The 20,040-nt window shown below is 47.3% G+C and overlaps 1 protein-coding gene across 1 annotated transcript in view; it reads left to right on the top strand.

Moving 5' to 3' along the window:
• The first annotated feature begins 1,082 nt into the window (after positions 1-1,082).
• The window catches only part of VANGL1 (VANGL planar cell polarity protein 1), a 45,689-nt gene continuing 26,731 nt past the window's right edge, over positions 1,083-20,040 (top strand). Inside the window, exons 1-4 of the mRNA XM_041410952.1 lie at positions 1,083-1,195; positions 8,969-9,258; positions 11,004-11,130; positions 14,337-14,944. Coding sequence (XP_041266886.1) covers positions 9,176-9,258; positions 11,004-11,130; positions 14,337-14,944 — 818 coding nt within the window. The 5' untranslated portion in view covers positions 1,083-1,195; positions 8,969-9,175. The remainder of the gene's footprint in view (positions 1,196-8,968; positions 9,259-11,003; positions 11,131-14,336; positions 14,945-20,040) is intronic.

The following is a 20,040-nucleotide window of genomic DNA, read 5'->3' as shown; positions in this document are numbered from 1 at the left end:
CTAATGGGTGTTGAGTAGGGCAAGCACCACAAATAAAACTGGCATTATTTTGGAAAAAGGGAGGGAATGCAAAGTGGAGGGGAAAAATAAAAGATGCCATCTACAGAAGCCACAATAGTGCAAAACATATACTATCAAATAGGAATAACTTCAGTTTCTTGTGCATTTGTTCCATTTGTGGCCTGGGCATTTGTGAACCTGAGCAGTTCAAAGTGCAGGACTGGAATCTAGGAGGTCTAGATTTTTTTCATACATTCCCAGTTGCTAGCTCATTGTATGTCCTGAAAACTTAAATATTTTTAAAGGGTAAGACAAACCAAAGGTGGAATGAAATAGGAGCAACACATGTAGAAAAAATCACTTGTGCTAACATAGGACTGTCCTGTTTCCCTTTCCACCTGCTTAGAGCAAGTGGTGCCAGGAATTTGGTGCCCAAGGCAGGCTTCAGGCAAACCAAGCCCTTCTCCCTGGGCGGTAGGAGGTCCTTCCTCATGGAAGTCCTCTTGTGACCAGGGGCAAAGAGTGCTGCAGCTGCAGGCTCTGGGTGGAGGAACAGACCAAGCTGTCGCGAAAGTGAGGCATTAGAGTGAATGGCAATACACTTAGCCTTTGAGGAAACGCAAGAACACCGTAGTCTGGGACGGGATAGCTCCAAGGGACTGATCTTTCTCTTGGAGAAGGTGACGGCACAGGACAGGCGAGGAGCATGGCTGGGTGGAGGAGAGCTGCAGAGCCTTGGAAGAGCTGCGGGGCTCATGGGCTGGGCACCGGGAGCAAGGAGGGCGGCGATGGGGAAACAGCGGCAGGAGATGTGAAGGAGCGTGTGTACGCCCCAGGTGCAGAGGAGGCTGAACCACGGGGAGAGGTTCAAGAGTCAAATCAGGCCTTGGGAGCTAAGCAGCGGGTCCCGCCGCACAGCCCCACCAGGTGCGGCTGCAACAGGGCTCGGCTCCAGCGGGATTTAGGTGCCGGAGCCTCAGCTGCCGTGAGGTCGGCCCCTTCCAGGGCAGGCGAGCCTCGCCCGGGGGCGGTGGCTCCGGCGGGGGCGGGACGGGGTGCGGGGCGGTGCCGGGCACAGGAAGCGGAAAGCGGCAGCAGCGACGGCGGCCGCCGCCGGGGAAGGTGGCGGGGAGCAGTGTGGCGGCGGAGGGTAGGGTCGGTGCCGGCAGCAGCATGGGACGGCTGCGGGAGGGAGGTGAGTCCGTCCATCTGCCCGTCTGTCTGTGCGGGGCCGGCCGCCGTGCGGGGGGGCGATGCCGCTGCCCCCACCACGCCCTCCCGCCGCCGGGACCCCGGTGCTGGGGCGGCGGGAGCGGCGGTGTGGCAGCCTCCGGCTCCCGCGCCTGGCCGCAGCGTCCGTGTCCGGCCGGGCTGTGCGGCTGAGAGCCCCGGCGGTGCCCGCTGCGGGGCCAGCCCGCCGCGTCCCGCTGCCCTGCCCGGCGCTTTCCGGCTGCGCGCTGGTTCCCGTGCCTGGGCGGAGGTGGAAGGCGGGCGGGGGCCTCCCTCCTGCCGGCCGGGGCTCAGCCTGCCCGCCGTGAGGCTGCTGGGGCGGCGGGTCCGCGATCTCGGCATCCCGGGAGAAGCCGCTCGGTGTCGGCGAGGGCCGTGGGCGCAGCAGCGCTGTGTCTGCCGAACCTCGCCCTGCAAGGAGCCCGGGCGCTGTTCGTGCGAGAGGCTCCGCGCTGGTGTGAATGCTGATGGTGCCTTGCCTGCCCACGCCGTGTGAAACAAACTGCTCTGTGTTCGGGCTCATCCCGCTGGGCAGCACGGGAGGGGGAGCAAAAGTGACGGGAAGGAGTGCTGCTGCGAAATAACACAGGGGGTTTGGATTTTTATTCAGAAGGTTGTCAAGGTGGTGAACTAACTCTCTTGTGCCAGGGGTTGAACTCTTTGAATTGCAGAACCGGTGAAAGCATAAGTGACTTGATGGCAGGGTTTTCGATCTGAGGAGGCAGGTGGGCGATTCAGTGACCGGAGCAGTGGGATTTTTTGACCCCGGGTTTGTCAGTAGTGAACGGCCCATAAGATCTGTGCAGCTATAAAGAGTTAAGAAATGGAGTCACGCTGGCTGGATGTGCAAATTCGGATGTTATGAAGTATGTTCTGTGATATCAGCCTGTGAGCTGACTTCAAGGAGGAGAATTGTGGAGAAGGGAGCTTCGACAGTGCTTTGCCACCTTTGAAAAGCTTCGTTTTGACCATGCTTGGCTCTTTTCCCCCCACTGGGGTTTGGCTATTTAGCTGGCCACAGTTATGAGGCCAGCGTTGGCTCTGTGATCACTACAGTTGTTAATTTTGAAAAATAAATGTGAATGGAGTCTTGTAGAAAGCCTCCTTTAAAAATGTTCCCTATAGCTGAAATTTTGGAATAATCCCAGGCTGTACTGGAACGAGCCAGGCAAATATCTGACTGCTCCCAGCCACCGACCAGCAGCTCCCGGTGGTTGCTTCTGGCCTTTTGGTTTTGGTTAGTAGTGGCAGTTGTTCCTGGTGGCTGTTGTCTTATGGATATGTGCACCTGGAGAGGGCTTCCTGTCATTGTGAGGCTGGGATACAGTACTAGGACAAGAGTACCAAACGACTGCTGGTTGTACTAGCAGAACTGCATGTTGTGTTGTTGTAGCCTGCCTTCCTTACACCCCCACCTCTTGCAGCCAAAGCAAAGGATGGTATCAGAAGTGTGACTTTGCTGCTGCTGCTGCAGGGCTTGTGCTGCTGTGTGGGGACCTGAGAGGCAGACCTGCGTGGAGAACTGTGATGTCCAGTTCTGCTGGTGGGAAATAGTAAGCTCATGTTTCTCCATGTCTGGTACTATCGCTTGGAAGAAGAAAATGAACCCATGTAAAAATGATCTTAGTACTTCTTTTAATTCCTCATTAACCTGTATGTCTGAATTTTCTGACTTGGGTCAAATTAAAAATCAATGGTTATTTCCTCAGGGGTCAACACCTTTGCCCTCTCTCCTTGCACGGGCAGAATGGCATTGGGCTTGTACAGATTTGAGCATGAGGCAGATATAGAGAGACTCCATTCTATGGAGTCCCACTGTGCTGTGTCCTGGGGATTTTCTCAGGGTCTGTAGACTTCTTTTTTTGTTTTAAATTTAAGTAGAAAATGCAGACAGATATGAAGTGTGTTAAAGGAGGGAGTGCTCTTTCAGTAGAGAAACATTTTCCAGTTCATACCTTGTAATGCTAACTCAGTATCTAAGTGCTATTGCTAAAAGCGAATATTGAAAATGAGGTGTAGGTGCTGCCTGCTGGGATAGGCAGAGTCAGCGGTGTCTTGTGAGAATCTTTTCCCCATTTGTTTTGTTTTAAATGTCAGTATGGAAAACTGTATTCCTGTGCACAGTCCCAGGTGCTCTGGTGTCCTGAGGCTGAGGCCACAATACCTTGTGCCACATTACGTGGCTCTGGGGTTAAGAGGAGCACTGGAAGATCTGGCAGCATGGAACACACCCATGAGTGAGGAAGCACAAGCTTTCACCAGTCTGACAGGATGGCACTGAGGTGTAGTTTGCATGATAGTCTCAAATGCTCATTGTGCTTCAGAAACTTGGACAGCACAGATGTGGCTCTTGGAGTGGAGAGAGGACATCCTCCAGGGAAGAGCTTCATAGATGGACCCCACGTAGAGAGCTTCCAGCTGTGTAACAGGGGGACAAGAGACTGGGGATTACTGCTTGGAAACTCCGCTCATCTGAGAGGTGGCTTTGCCTGGGTTTTTCTCTTGTCAGTTGCTGTGTTTTCAGACCTGTCTTGCTGCATGTTCTGATTAAACAGTGGATTGCTTCAATAAACCAAAGGGCTTTTCTTTCTGATATATCCATGTCACGGACTAATGATTTTCAGCTTTGGTGCTGGAAATTCCAGGGGATCTGTGAAATCTTTCTGAGGAGCCTCTGAGAAGCAAAAGAAAAGAGAACCTATTGCTAGAGGGCTTGAATTTGCTGACTACTAAATGGGTTTTCTTAGAATGAGGGGCTTGCAAATCAAGAGCATCTACCGTAGAGTAAAAGCCATGGTTTAGTTTTGTATATATATATACGAGGCCAAAATTGATCTTATTTAATGACATGCAAAAATAAATACAAATATTTTAGAAAAACCTTGTTTCCCAAAGCTCGTTGCCCGTTAAAACTGAAAGTCTTGGCTCTGTGAGTAGATGAGCATGGATGAACTTATGTGCTTCCAGATCAAGTTGCTGGATTGGGGCCTGCTCAGGAAATTCAAAAGCTAGAGGTTCCTGTGGCATTGCTCATAGGTCTTACTATGTCTGCAGTTGAAGTTACGCAACTTCTCGTTTTCCTGAAGTGAATAATGGGAATGTGCTGCAGCAGTACTGTGCAGCCAAGCCAATGCCAGAGTTGGAAAAACTTCCTCGCTGCTTAGCCGTCTTAATTGTTTTTACTTTTGAACCTTCAGCGCTTGAGGTTCAGTGTGTTTGATTTGCAAAGCTCTTCGTTTCACTAAATGAAGGGAAAAAAGATTTCTCAGTGCAATAGCTTGTGGGCATTCATTACCCCACAGACAGCTGGTGCTGTTTAACAAGTGAGGCTGACAGCGTTTGGAGCTGAATTCTGCACACATCCTCACGGACACTTGTGGCTGCTTTGCGCTCCAGATGGCACTTGCAAATACGTACAACTTCATGAACTGACTGGTAAACCAGCTCTAATTGATTGCAAGTTTTAAACAGAGCAAGATTGAAACTGTGCAAAGATTTCAAAGATGAGCTGCTCTGGAGTTATTCGCCTCAACTTCACAGGGGGAAATCCATTGGGAAAGCATAGGATGTAAAAGGGAGCTGTTGTTTGCATTTGCCCTCTTTGATTTAAAGATGTAACTTGCTCTTTTAAATTTCTCTTGGGCTGAGAGCCAAACTGCTCTCCCTTGAAGACGATCACAAAGCAAGCTTCATTGGAAATAGGATTGGGCTTCCAGTGTGGAAAATAGCAATTCAAAAGAACTCTTTTTGAGATTTATGAGCGTATGAAAAGAGGGAGTTACAATGAGTTGTGTAGCTGCGTAGAAACTGTAATTACAGTGATCTCTGCGGTATTCAGGGGTAACTACATTTCTTCACTGTTGTGCAGGGTGCGGCAGTCCTCCTTGCCAGCACAGGGACCCAAAATTTACTTTGGGGTGCCCTTACCATTGTTTTCCATCTAGTACTTGGCTTCTTTCTGTCATCAGTGAGTAAGGGAAAGGCAAAGTGAGAGTGCTGGCCATGCTGGGAGAAAAGTTCTGGGTGTACAGTTTATGCGAGTGCCGTGGTGGAGCAGAGGAGGCATTCCCATCTCCCCTCTAGCTGTTTGCTTGTGCTGCTATTCACCCTGATGTTGGTTTTGATGTTTTGAGCTGTGCTGTGAACTAGGTCACGGAAAGGATCCAAGACAAAAGCGTGGCAGGGGGGTGAAAAGGGATTTTTTGTTTTGTTTTCCAGCAGTGCTGTTTGCTTGCTGAGAATTGTGTTGACACAACTGAGAGTGGTGAACCGTGGTGCGGAGGTGGAAGCTACTTACACCAGCTTTCTTGTCAACGCTGAAATACAGTGCGACTGTACCCTCAGGCCAACAGAGCTTTGTTTCATGCAGGGCCAGAAGCTCTGCAAACAGACCATGCCTTCAGCAGAGTCCTGCAAGATGTAATGATCTTTTGTGAAGCCACTTAGATTGGCTGCGTTGTACTCTGAATTCACGCTCTTTTGTGAAGGGATGAGGCCCCAAAATGATGGGGCTGCTGCTTTAAGCAGAACATTTGTTCTTCCCAGAGGGGTAGGGTAGGAATCATCATTAATAGTGATTTAGTAGTGGGGGTGTATAAAGACTGTGCTTAGTTTGGATATGGTTGTGTTATGAAGGACACACGTACAGCTTGTCTTCTCTAGGTGTCCTCAGGCTCTAGTAGTGGGCACTCTTGGGGTGATGGCTAATCCAGTGTTGACTTCTTCCAGACTGTGCCTTTGGAAAAGCTCCAACCTAGAGATGTAGTTTAGCTTGTTAATTGTCTTTTGGTCCCTTTCTTACCTCTTCCACAGTAGTTTTAGAAGCTTTTGTGGTGTAAGGCTGCCCAGCCTTCCTGCTGTGAAATGGAGCAGGAGGTGGGTAACTGGCTTGGCGTGGCTATAAGGAATGTGTGTTTGGACTGTGCTTCTTCTCCCACCTTGGCTGGGAGTGGTATCTGTCTAGCAATCCAGGCTACACTCTGTTGGACAAATCTAGGAAGCCTTCTTGACAATCAGTCTCAGTTGGGCACCAAAGCAGAAGTGGTCTTCTGCTTTTTGCAGCTGAGGCTGGGCAGATGTGTTTTGTTCCTGACTGGCCTGTGAGTACCTCAACAGGAAGATCTATTTAGGCACTGTTGTATCCTGCAGCTGGGGCAAGGAGGAGGTGCAGAGTCCCTGAGTTCATCTTAGAATCATTTAGGTTGGAAAATGCCTCTGAGATTACTGCTTTTGACAGTGATCCAGGAGACTTGATGGTTTTTGGGGGCCGCCTTGTTGACTTTTCACAGAGCTGTGTCAAAACCGTTGCTCTTGCTTACACAGAAAAGGAAAGTTGGCATGATCCAGCCTGCCCTGATGTTCCTGTGTTGGACTTTTCTGCCTGGTGCCCAAGCACTGCCTTACTTCACTCACCATCAAATGGGCAGCGCTTGTTCATGGTACCTGCCCAGGCAGCCTGTGCATTTGCACAGCAGCCTCTACCTGCAGAAATGTTCCCAGAGGCCTCCAGAGAGGTATGATTCTGTGCTGATGGGGTCAGGGGTCAAAAGAGGAGCTCTATTCCCAGTCCCTGCCTCAGCTCTGATTATTTTACCTGGGATTTGGGGGAAAATTCTTTTATGTGGTTAGAGGAAAAGGGTGGGAGTTTATACTTTCCTAGATGGCTAGGATGTAACCCTTACTGATGTCTCTTAGCAGCTCTCCTTGCTTTTCCTTTTCCTATAATGCAGTGATATGTATCTGTAAAGGTAATGGCTGTTCTCGAAGGGACTCCCGTAACATCACAAACAGTGGTTTAAGACTACAATAACTTGTCACCTTTTGTGAGGGTGTTTCTGGTCTGTGGTGCCTAATGACTGTAAAGTCCTGTGTAGCCATCTCCTCATAGTGCTTTTTGAACGTAGGGGGGTCATGGCCTCATCTCCATTTATCAGAGGAAGGCAAACACAGGGAAAGGATTTTTCTATGTTGCCTAGCAGGACAGTAGAGGTAAAAATCAGCTTTAATGAGCCTATTGCTGGAGCAGTAAGGTACAAGCTGTGTGCAAATCTAGGGAGTTAACGAGTGCTAACATCACATCCTGGGCTGGGGGATTTTTATTCTTGTTACAGTAATTATGCCATTTTCCAAACTGTGCTGTGCCTTGGCTTTGTTTTACTGTATTTAAATCCATCCTCATTCCTTTCCTCCTGAAACCGGGCATTATGGTCCCATCCTTATTTGTCCTTTCTGTATTCTCTGAGGCACAACATGCCCTTAGAGACTGGGAATCCTGTACACAAAAGGTCCCCACGCCTTTGTGCTTTCCAAGAGCCCTGGAAAACCCAAGTGCTGTGCAAATACCTGCAGCTCTGGATGCAGTGGGGGTGCTGCTTTGCTTTGTTTTGGATTGCCCTTCCAGCCAAGGAGCCCTGTGGGGAAGAGGCTCAGTTCTTTGGCACTGCTTGCTGCTTCGAGCTTCTGTGGAGGTGTTAGTGGAGGAATCTTATGGCTGGCAAGAGTAGTTGGCCAAAGCAGGATTTCTGTTGCTGTCCCTCTGTCTTTGATGAAGGAGAGGGATGAAAGAAGTGGTTGCCTTTTTTATTGCTAACAGCTTCAAAAACTCCTGTGAGCCAAAAATTACAGAGGGATCTAATTTAATTTTAAAGTGCTCTTTTGCCCACTCTGAAGGCATGGCATGACTTTAGTCTTGTGTTGGCTGGAGGCAGCAGTTGCCTAGGCAGAAGGCATGTGAGAGTGCTCCTGTGTGCCACAGGCTGTGCCAAGGTACCTCTGTCCATAGCTGCAACCCTTCCCTCTTCCCTATTTGCATGTGCTTCCCCAAACCAGTGATTAACTCCCCTCCTTTCAATTTCTCTTCTCACCTAACACAGGATGTGGATTTGGAAAGTGGGATGATGTCTACGCTTCCTTCCCACCGGGCTCAGGGGTTTTGACATGTTACTGTTGGGAATTGTTCTAATGTTGCCCTGCTCCAAAAAGCATGACCCTCTTCTGCCCTTTACAGATGTGACTTCAGCTGCTGTTCCAAATGGAAGTACATTGTAGGAAGCTTTGGCCCATATAAGCTAGATGTGATCTCTAATAGACTCTCCCCAGTGTTATTAGTATGTGTATATTTAGAGATGATTTTTAATAAAATTGAATTCTTCGGGGCCCGAATTAGCTTCTGGAGGCAAAGGTTACAAAGAGAGGGAGGTGTTCACAGTGCATTGATTGTATAGTAACTAATGCCTGTATGATGGGCACACCTTACAGTTATGAAAACAAAGCAGGTTCAGACATGGTGGGCTGATTCTCTCCAGCATTTCTCCTAGGGAAGTTGCCCTCACTCCCATCCCTTCCCCCTGTAAATAGGCTGTAATGCTGCTGTTCTGAAAGGGGTGTTATTTGGGCTGTGTCATGCAGGAGAAGAGATGTGGTGTCAAAGCCAAGCCTGGTCATTCTTCTGTGGGTGAATTTTGGTATGTAAGGCTGCTGTGCCAAGTCACTGTCCCTGCCAGGTGACCTAGACTGTCCCTTCCAGATTTTTGGATGAATGGGCTAAATTCTGCAAAACAGATGCACTGAATTAATTTAGAGTTCTTCAAATGCATATATTTCACTAGATCAGAAAGAGAGGCTGAGCAGGACAGGCTTGATGAGTGTGATATGTGGCCAGAGTGAGGGAATTCCTGCAACAGGGATGATGTCTTGCTTTGCTTAGAGTGCACTTCCATGCCTGTTTCTCCTTTCTTAGGTCAATCGTGAGAAGACAAGCACCCTCCCTCCCCTCCCCCTGATCAGATTCCTTTTAAGTGAAGCTCACTCAGTCTCTGGGACCAGATTTCACCGATGACTGGGAAGCGAAGAGTACCCAGGAAAGCACTTTTACCACGGACTCCACCTCAGGAGCACCAGGAACTTATCTTGTAAATAAAATCTGTGCCCCTTCCGTGCGCACCCGATGTCTGCTGCAATGGATACAGAATCAACATATTCGGGATATTCCCACTACTCAGGTCACTCCAAAAAAGCTCACAGACAAGGGTAAGGAAATGTTTATTTTTAATTACTTACTGCTCTAAGTTAGGATATGTCCAGTGGGAAAAAGAACTGTAAGCCAGGATAAAATCAGTGGACCCATGTCTCTGAAGGAGGTAGACATGGAATGTCCTCATGGGGAACACAGTGAGGAGACTTGAAGCTGCTAATTCAGTGATATTCAACCTGTTGGATGCATACTGGGGTTATGTGTGGCCAAAAAGCTTGGGATAAGCAATGCCAGCAGAAAGAAAAGATCACCTAAGTCCCCTCTTAAAGGGTGTGGGATGAGTACACTATCTGGGGAGAAGAGTGTTAGACTTCCTAAACTAATAATTGCTAGTTGTCTTCTGATGCCATTTCTTTATTCTGTAATAAGGTTTCCTGCCTCTCCCCACCCTCCTCCAGCCTACTGTTAATGGTGTGTTGAGGTTTTTTTAAATAGAATTTGAGTGGTACTTGAGTCGGCAACAAGTCCTTTATCAGCGTTGATTGGATTAGAAGTCGGGCTTTTCTGAACTTGAATAGCAAGTCCTTTCTGTTGTGGTAGTTCAACAGCCTGAAAACCCATCTGCTCTGAAACTTCTGATTATTTGGAACGTTTCCTTTTCTTTTTTTATCTACATCATTCTTAGTTTTACATGTAAAATATGTGCCACTTACTGTTTGCAACTTATTACTGAGCTGGTCCAAAATAATTTTGCAATTCGGAAGCAATTACCCTGTGTGGCTGGAAAAATAATTCTTCCATGAAGTCTCTTTGCTCACAGTCCAGTTATCGAGTAAAACATGTCTAGTTTGCCTTTTTTCCCTTCTTTAGCATCCAACCCCTAATACAGATTGTCCTTTTAAACTTAGAATGCTGTGTGGAAAGAAGCTCTCAAAGTTCAAAAAACAACATAAAAATCCTAGAGCCCGTAAACTGGAAAAAGTGTCATCCCATGAAACCTTTGGGCTTTGGTAATTCCAAGAGAGGCAGAGCTGGGATACTCATGAGTGCTAAGCCAGTCTCTGAGCACAGTGAGGGTTTGCAGTGCAAAAGCTGCTTTCTTGTCCATGTGGGAACAGGGAGGAAAGCATTGGTGAGCAGATTGGTGGGGCTTAATTCATCTTGAGATTTTCTCAGATGAGAAGCTGTGAGGTCTGCAAGGGTGCTCTGGAAATAAAGACTGGCCTTGTACCCTTGATGTTCTTGCTTTCTTTGTGAGAGGTTAACTTGAGGTTATTAACCAGTGGAAATAAACTTCACCAATTGTCCTACAGTGTTAAGGTCAGAGATGACAAGACTCTGCTTTGCAGGAAATAAAGCTCTATTGATTAATTCCTTGTGTTAACTGGGCATGTCCCTGCAAGACACTTTCCTGTAGGTGGAGAACTGTGTAGACCAGTAAATTCCAAATGGAATTGCCAGTTGTTTGTAGCATGCAGGCTTTCCTTTTAAACACAGCACTGATGGAAGGCGTTTTAAGAGAGCGTGAGGTGGTGGGCATGGATCCCTGTTCTCCCCTCTGCTATCACTGAGGGGGTGGTCTGTCCCAGCCTCCAGGCTGTCGGTTTGTCTGGGCAAGGTCCCTTTCTTCCTCCTCCAGAGCTTCTTTTGTCACAGCCTGAGTCTACGTTGATCAAGAGAAGGACAAGCTGGCTGATCTAATGCGTGGGGCACCTGTTGCAGGTAGAAGTGCAGCGCCTTTCAGGCCCTGCTCCACGGAGTTACTGCTAACACTGTTCTCCTCCTCCTCTGTTTGAAAAAGGAGCCGGGACAGACACAAATCTCCCCGGAGCAAAGATGGCAGTCGGTCTGAGAAGTCCGTCACTATCCAGACGCCTCCTGCAGAGCCGCTGCTGGGGAATGACGCCTCTCGGGCAGAGGAGGGCCAGGTAAGGAGGCCGTGAAAGCAAACCCGCACTGTGTGTTGTGGGACAGAGAGCGGGGCTCGCCGGCTCGCGAGTGGGAAGAAAGAATTGCTTGCATGCTGGTTAGTAAAGAATTGTGGCTTGTGGGTGCCCTTTGCTCGTGCATACAGCCACGGTCTCAGTCACTTCTGTCTTGTTCTGAGGGTGCTGTTTCTGACAGCACCAGTGCTAACCTGACAATTCCTTGGGCACTACTTCGACTCTCTCTCCAGAGTATCATCTGTCAAGCTCTATAGAAACATCTGTCTCACTGTGTGTTAATTCAGCCCTTTCAGTTCTATGCGTATTTCAGTTTTTAACCAGGATTTGCTCCGGGTAATATTGTAAAGTGCATTAGAACCAGGATTCCAATAGGGAAAGGAATCAAGAGATGTGAAACTAGTGTGAGATAGCTGTGAAAGAGGATGGACTCAGACAAAGCTAGTACATTAACAGGGGTTTGGTAAAAACTAGAATAATACTGCATTTGGATTGTACCTAGGATGGATCCAGTGCTCTGCTCCAGCAGGTGATGTAGAGGTACATACTCATTTTCAAATAAGGGCTGGTGCTGCAAGACCTAGAATGCAGGATGCTTCAGTGCCTCCTGGGCTGGGTTTGGGGTTTGTTACTCCTCGGCTCTGGGGCTCCACTTCTGCCTTTACAAAAAAAAAAAAAAAAGAAAAAAAAAAAAAAGAAATCAGTGTGCAGTTTCCAGCCAAAGTGTGTGTGCTGGTACTTGTAACAGTATTTGTGTACCTAGGGGTGTACTCATTTCATGTCCTGTAATTCGGTGCTTTGTAATCAGTTGCTTCTTTTCATGAGTCCCAGCTGTTTTTTCAAATAGTTCTGAAGGCACTGGTGAATTCCTAAGTCCTTGTTTTCATGCAGCCCTCCTCAATTAAAGCCAAAGCTAAATAAGTTGATGTGTGAGCCAGACTTTTCTCCTAGGGAGTAGTGTCCTCAGTTAGGTCCAACAACTGTGTACCACTAGAGATTTAGCCTCATATTTTCTCTCCTGTGAGGAGAGGATGAGACAGGTGGGGTTGTTCAGCCTGGAGAAGAGAAGGCTCTGAGGTGATTTTATTTTGTGGCCTTTCAGTATCTGAAGAGAGAGCCAGAGAGGGACTTTTTACAAGGGCATGCAGTGATAGGACAGGGGGGAATGGCTTTAAACTGAAAAGGGGGTAGGTTTAGATTGGATATTAGGAAGAAATTATTTGCTGTGAGGGTGGTGAGTCACTGGAACAGATTGCACAGAGAGGTTGTGGATGTCCCATCCCTGGAAATGTTCCAAGGCTGGGTTAGATGGGGCTTTGAGCAACCTGGTCTAGTGGAAGATGACCCTGCCCATGGCAGGAGGGTTGGAACTGGATGATCTTTGAAGTCCCTTTCAACCCAAAGCATTCTCTGAGTCTGTGGTTCCATATAAATGCACAATTTTTTGCATTAGGCTGTAGTCCACTTTTTCAAAGTGGCAAGAGTTGCAAGGGCTAGACTGTGGCTAGGGTTGCCTGTTGTCTGCTGGGATGTAGCCTTAAGCTGCCCTGGTGTTCCTGTTCCTTCTCTTTTCTGCACAATTTTGCAGCTCATCAAATGGAGGAAACTATGCAGAATTACTTAATGCATAAACATAAAATAGTTGAAATGCTTGAATTGCAGAGGTGCTGTTAAAGAGTACAGTGTGGTAGGAATATGCTGCTTTTCAGGACATACTACAATGCAGATCTCTTCCGGGGCCTCTGCTTTGGTGAGAAGTGACTCAAAAACCCCTCATATTAATTCAAGATGCTGACTATTTGTGGTTGGTCTGTCTCAAAACCCTACTGCTCTAGGCATGGGAGGTATTCATGTCTTGGAGTGCTTTAGAAGTTAAATCCATGGAGTTGGGAATTGTTCCAAGTAGTTGTGCTGCTTCAGTCTAGTCCTTTCCCAAAGACTCTTTCCTCTAGCTCTTAAAAAGAAGTGAATAAAGGTTTAAAATTATGCCTGTCTCTTTCAAGTAAGTTGTTTGGTCAGCATGTGCAGTTGGAGAAGTTTGAGGGAAGTTGTAAATCCTATTAATGACACAGGCTGCAGGAAGATATTCTTAAGAAGAAAAGCAAAAATGTGGTTCTGAATGAGCATTGTGGCTACAAAGGTGCCAAGCAGCAGAGCCACATGCACAGCCACTCTTTGGCATGCATTTGTGGGAAGCATCAGGAGCCTCCATGTGCATGAGTCACTCCAGCAGCAGCTGTGAGTCAAATCCGTACATGTCAGTGTAGCTCTTTGGCTGTGCCAGCACCTGGAAGGAGCAATTGGAGGCATTGTAGCATGGGGGAACCAGTGCAGACATTGTCTGATGTTAGCTAGGGAAGAAATGAGACTTTGAGAACACGTAATGTAATCTGAAACTTGCTAGCATGGTGACTGTATTTCAGGTAAGCCTCTTTGTGAGTAAGTGGCTTCTGACAATGGCCTGGCTTGTAATACCAGAGCTACTTGGCAGTCTAGGATCCTCTAAACTTAAAAGCCCCATACCTGAAAATATCCTCTGTGATCACCTGTGATGTGTTGGTTTAGCTAAACTTTTATTAGATTGTCAGCTGCTGAGGGCAGTGCTACTGTAGAGGAGAATAAAAGACAGTGAAGTGGAGGAACTTGCTGGAGGTGTGGTTGCTTCTATTAAGGATGGAAAAATAATGTGTGAACATGTTTTTGATTGTGTAACAAAAACAACTGGCTTGAAACGCTGAAATGAAAATTTCCCTTCCAGGTGCTTCTGTGGTGCAGTTGCACTGCAGAATTTGTGGGCTGGAAGAATACTAGTCCTTGCCCTGGACATGGGAACTGGTGATTACTACACTTTCCAAGACTTATGTCATGTAACTCGTTAAATGTGCTGGAAGTGGAACCTCTGGGGGTACAGTGAGTGGCAGAGCAAGCAGAGCTACCTGCTCTGCAGTTATGGGCTTTTAGCACCTGTTTATAGTCACTGGTTTGGACAAGTTGCTGTTGTTTCCAAACCTTTACTAATTGTCAGGGTTGATTATTCACTATGTTTAAGGTGTTGCTTTTGCTGTATATTTTTTCTGGAACTTAAGGCTGTCATAGCAGTCTTTCCAGGCAAGAAAAATAGAACATCCTGCCTCTGGAAGGAATAGCCTGATTGTTTCAATGTTATTTCTATTTATCTCTTCCTCCTTCAGGATGACAACTGGGGTGAGACCACAACAGCAATCACAGGCACCTCTGAGCACAGTATTTCCCAGGAGGACATTGCCCGGATCAGTAAGGATCTGGAAGACAGCGTTGGGTTGGACTGCAAACGTTACCTGAGCTTAACAGTGGCAGCTGTTCTCGGACTCCTAGTCTTCCTTACCCCCATTGCCTTCATTCTGTTACCCCAGATCCTGTGGCGAGATGATCTGGAGCCGTGTGGTACCGTCTGTGAGGGACTGTTCATCTCTGTGGCGTTTAAACTCCTCATTCTCCTGATCGGGACCTGGGCTCTTTTTTTCCGCCAACCCAAGGCAGACCTACCGAGGGTGTTTGTGTTTCGGGCCCTTCTGCTGGTCCTCATATTCCTCTTTGTGTTCTCCTACTGGCTCTTTTACGGCGTTCGCATCTTGGACTCTAAGGACACCAACTACCAAGGGATAGTGCAGTACGCCGTGTCCCTGGTGGATGCCCTGCTCTTCATCCACTACCTGGCCATTGTGCTGCTGGAGCTGCGGCAGCTGCAGCCCATGTTCACCGTCAAGGTGGTTCGCTCCACGGACGGAGAGTCGCGATACTACAGCTTGGGACACCTCAGGTAGGCGCGAGCCCTTGGAGTCCGCTGGTGTAGATAAGTGTGGCTCGGCTGTGGCGTGAAGCATCAGCTGCATTTGGGTCTGTGTTGTTGCTGGCTCATGAATCTTCCCCCAGAAGAATTCCAGGGTCCCTCCAAAGTTACCAAACTGAATCTCTCTGCCCACTCTCTGAGTGCCTCGGAGCAGTCCTGTGCCTCGGAGGAGTCCTGTGCATTTCAGTGAATGAAAAAAAGCTGATGTCATAACTTTGGGATGGTCAATATCCTGATGAGATCTTTAAAATCCTTGTCCGGGCTTCTTTCCCTGTCTCCTTACTGGAGGAAAATGGAGAGCTTTCCTTGTGTAGTTGGGGCTGCCTTGTGCATTTTGGTTGTAGGGGCCAGGCGCTGCTTTGGGAGCAGCCCTTCAGGCTGTGCAGAGCGTAACTGCTCAGAGACTCCTGAGAGCAGGCCAGGCCACATGGCAGGAGCTGGAGGCTTTATGTCATGATGCTCTTTTTGGCATTAGGTATGGATCAGTTTGCTGGGTTGGATGTATCTGGGAGCCATAGGTATGACACAAGCATGCTGCTTCCACCCTCCTGCTGGCATTAGTGCTTCCCTTAGCAACGGTACAAAAAAGGACAGGTGTCTGAATTGCCTTAGTTCCTGTGTCCTGCAAAGCTCTCCAGAAATCCCTTAGTTCCTGTGTCCTGTGAAGCTAGCAGCTGAGCTCTGGAGATGATTCCCCAGGCTGAATGTGCACTTAAACATCTGTTCAGTTTATCCTGTCCAGACCCCAATGGCATGTGTATCTGTGGCAGATGAAGAGATTAGCATCTGCTGGGCTATAGGAGCAGCCTCCTGCAGCCGTTAGCTTAGCAGTGGAATTGCTTTGAAGCAGATTTAGTGGTTGAAGCTGAAGTCCAGGAGTTTTCTCCTGGGTAAAGAAGAACTTGAGGCCTCTTGGGTGAAGTAGGTCTGGACTCTGCTTTGTTTTCCTTCTCTGTAAAATGTGAAGGGGAGAGCCCTTGGACATGCACCAATTGACTTAATTAAATGTCTCTTTCAGGATTTCAAAAATCTGCTGGTTTTCTTGTGAAATCACTTTTTTTGAGCTTAATTGCTCTGTGGTCAGTGAGCCAGTATAACCTATATGATGGGAGAGATGGAAAGATGAGTACCAGAGTTTCCCTGTGCTACGATATTGTGCCTTGAGGTGTGATGAGGCAGTTCAATCATAAGTGAATTCAGCAGAGAAACTTTGGTGTGTGTCAGTATTTACCCATCTGTACACACACAGCAGATTTGGTATGAGAGAGTTTGCTTGGTGGTAGACTGTGGGTTTGTGTTCAGAGGAATTGAGATCCTACACCTGCCAAAGTGTGCATGTCTAACTTGTCATTGGAGGCAAAGAATTTGCTTGAGAATCAAGGCCTGAATATTTAATAGTGCATGTGTTAGAAGCAGTGTTTTCTTCAATTCTTTTCTTTGCAGCAGGGTTTTGAAATGAGTTGTAAAACTGAGGATAAAATCTAAGATGTATGAAAACTTGTAACTTCTTTATTGGCAAGATGATTTCAGTTTTGTTTGGTACATTGAATGCAAGCCACGCAGCGCACGGATGCTCCAGTGTATTGTGTTACAGAAGAGGCTCATCAAGCGTGTCTGATAATGCTAAACTAGTGTTGCTTTTTCCATAGTTTGACAGATGAGTATAATATATATTGACATGTGTTTTGAAACCTGTGTGTCTTTCCATATTTATTGCTACAAAGGTAAAGCTGCAGGTTTGATTAGGGCCCAGTGTCTCACAGCTAAGGAAGAGTTTCTCCTCTCTGTGTGTTACTTACGTGTAAGAGCTTCTGATCTTGATAAAGATTGTGGCTGCAATGTGACAAACTGCATAAAAAGTGCATGTAGTTAATATCTCCTTCAGCTTCTAAGGGCTTAGGATTGTGACATATTTGTGAAACATGAAAAAAATCATGATCATATTCACAGCATAATTTTGCAGAGTTTTCATTAAGGTCTTGTCATGCTAGTTGATGAAATGTAGGTCGGGGTCACAAGGGGCTGCTTTCTGCCCCTGATTCTCTGGCTGAGGCATGGGGCTGGAGTGGGAGGTCTGTTGATGGCAGAATGTGAAGACATGCAAGGACAGTCTGGATTTCAGGAAGGCTGGAGAGGCAGCCTTGTGGGTGTGCTGGAGAGGTTGTTCTAACTACGATGGAGTAGCCATGTACCACTTGCTGCTGCCTTTGGACTCTTTTTGCCACCGTGCATGCTTGCCTCATCCTAACACTTTTAAAGGGGTCTTGGGGAGGTTTTGAGCTGCCACTTGGAAGGAAACAGCTTTCTTTTACAGGTATAGCAATCTGGCTGTCTGCTGAAATCAAAACCTTTTGTCTCTTTATGCTCTCAAATATCTTAAAAGTTTTGATGACAAACAATCCATGGAGTCTATCTTCCTCAGCAGTCTAGTGTGCTCTGGAGAAACTAGTGGTGAGAAGGGACTTGAGACATCTGAGATTGTTCAGTGTTTCTTCTTGGAGTCGTTCTGGATTTTTTTCTTCACAGCAAAACTGTTGATATCACCCTTTTTAATCCGAAGATGGAAGCTTTCCAATTCTAGGTCTTTTCTGGTGAGGCAGAGGGAGCTGCTATGTAAGTATGAGAGCAACTTGTTTTCTGGGGGAGAAGGGAAAAAAACAATAGCTCAGCTGCCCTTCTGGCAAACCATGTTTTTGCGAAGCAGGGTACAGACAGGATTTTCCACCCTCCTTGGCTCCAGATGCAGTAAAGAAGCTGAAAGTGCTGAGTTAGGTATTCCACTCCACCCCTGAGAGCCCTAGGTCCAGGAGGGTAAGCATATTTGGGACTAGTTCCCCAAATTTGTATTATAATCAGCCTATTAATAGGCTGTCTTGGTCCCACCCCCAGCACTTTGGCTATAACTTTTCTTCTGGGAGACTTGACTGCCAAAACGAACGTTCCCTTTGGCATTGATTCAGGAGCTTGGAGGGGGGAGGTAAAAATTAAACAGGAGTCTCGATGAGTGTGGTGCCAAGTCTTAGCTCACTGACTGCTCTGCTGCTCCTTCTGTAGGAAGGGTTGCCACACGGGGCAAATGCTTTCTGGTGGTACGTGTGGGTAAAGAGCAGGGAGCAGCAGAGATGCAGGAAAGGTCAAGCCTGGGAAAATGCAGGAGGTTGGGTCGGAGTGGTGGTGAGACTTTGAAAGCAACAACAAAGGGAAGCCAAGGTGGGGGAGCACAACAGTAGGTAACTTCTCAGTCGAAAGGCCGATACTTTAGCGAGTGGAGGCTTGGATTTGCAGCTTCAGTTTTTCCCTGTAAATAGGGATGCTGATGACACTTGTCATCCAGAGTTCAGTACTGTCTTTATGTCTCAGAAACTGTAGGAAGGATCTTGCTGGAGAAACCCCTCCTTTTCTGTAGTTAGGGTGCTAACCATATTGCCTTCCTATCCAGTTGAGTACTCTTTCCCACCCTAGAGCTTTGCTAGTCTAGACAGCTCAGGAAAATGAATGTCTTGTAATACATGTGGTAATTACTGATCTTTCACATAGACTGGATGTTGGGCTGCAGTACAGTTAGTCTTGGTTTTCTGAGGTTAGAAATGTTTGAGAGTGGGTCCTCCTCCTCCCTTTTGCTCATTCTTGCAGCACGTATGTGAGGAGCAGAGCTGTGATAGTTCATCTTGCGTTGGGCTGTTTAAAGGAGCTGGAGTTTCAGTCTTCTTTTCTGTCTGTCGTGGTTTACCCCAGCTGGCAGGTAAGTATCACACAGCCCCTCACTCGCACCTCGCTCTGTCGGATGGGATGAGAATCAGCAAAAAAGCAAGATCTGTGGGTTGAGATAAGAACAGCTGAATATTATAATTAATGTGAAATATGATACTAATTATAATTACATTGATAATAATACTTGTAATGAAGAGAGGAGAGAGAGGGAAGTAAAACCCAGGGAAGGCAAGTGATGCTCGATACAGTTGCTCTCCAGCCCCAGACTGATGCCCAGCCTGTTCCCAGGCAGTGATTGGTGGCTCCTGGCCAGCTGTCCTTAGTTGATACATGGAGCACGATGTTCTGTGGTATGGAATATCCCCTTGGCCACTTTGGGTCAGCTGTCCTGGCTGTGCTCCCTCCCATCTTCTTGTGCAACTCATCACTGAATGGCAGAGCATGGGAAAATGAAAAGCCCTTGACTTAGAGTAAGCAGTGCTTAGCAACAGCCCAAACATCAGTTTACTGGGGAGAAAAGTAACGCAATCCCAGAGAAAACGAGGACACTGTCCTTTCAGGCGTGGGTTTGCCTTTATGAACCGGGTGGCTAGGAAGCTGGTGGGGAAGCCTATGTACACCTTTAGAATCAGGGTTCAAGTTCTGCAGATGGCTGTGAGCTGGTAGTATTCTCTTGTCAATCTAATCAAGAGAAGCTGGGTACTCAGGAGTAGCAGTTCTGTATGGTAAAAGTGTGCTTGAACATTCCCTGTACCCTTGTTACCCATCTCCATTTGCATGGGTGTTTGCTGAATGGTGGTTTAAAAATTAAATTAAACTGTGGTTTAAAAATAAAGGGAACAGCTGTTTCCTCAAAACAAGTACTTGTCTCTGAAAACCCAGTACCTTCCCTGCAGGAATTATCAATACCTTACTGAGGGACCTGGTGGCTTGCACACACTCACAAAAGAAAGGAGGGGCAGACATGCTCTGTGCAAGGGGATCACGTTCAGTCTGTCTCCCAGCTGCTTTGGGTGTTTGTTGGACCTGTTGCTTATAAAGCTGATCTCTAGGTTGTCAGTGTTTACTGATTAATCTGATGAGTGCTCTCTTGTCAGGCATTCCTTGATGCACACTGGTACTTTGTTCACTACTGAGGGAATTTGTGGAAGGCTAGGGAGTTGGGAATGGGCTTCTCCATATTCCAGCCTGCATTTGTAAGCCTTGACATCTGATCTTGTTGCTCAAGTATACCTCCCCATATCAAGGGTGCTGATGAAGAGCACGAGGTCAGCATTTGAACTGTACAGAGTCCTCTTGTCTGGAGTTGTGTCAGCTCTTATGCTGTTTTAAAATCTTTTTTACTCCTCGAAAGC

The sequence above is a fragment of the Onychostruthus taczanowskii genome, unplaced genomic scaffold (genome assembly GCF_017590055.1).
Source record: "Onychostruthus taczanowskii isolate IOZ18803 unplaced genomic scaffold, ASM1759005v1 scaffold34, whole genome shotgun sequence".
NCBI lineage: Eukaryota > Metazoa > Chordata > Aves > Passeriformes > Passeridae > Onychostruthus > Onychostruthus taczanowskii.
The sequence above is the reverse complement of the archived record's forward strand: the minus strand, read 5'-3'. Positions and strand labels throughout refer to the sequence as shown.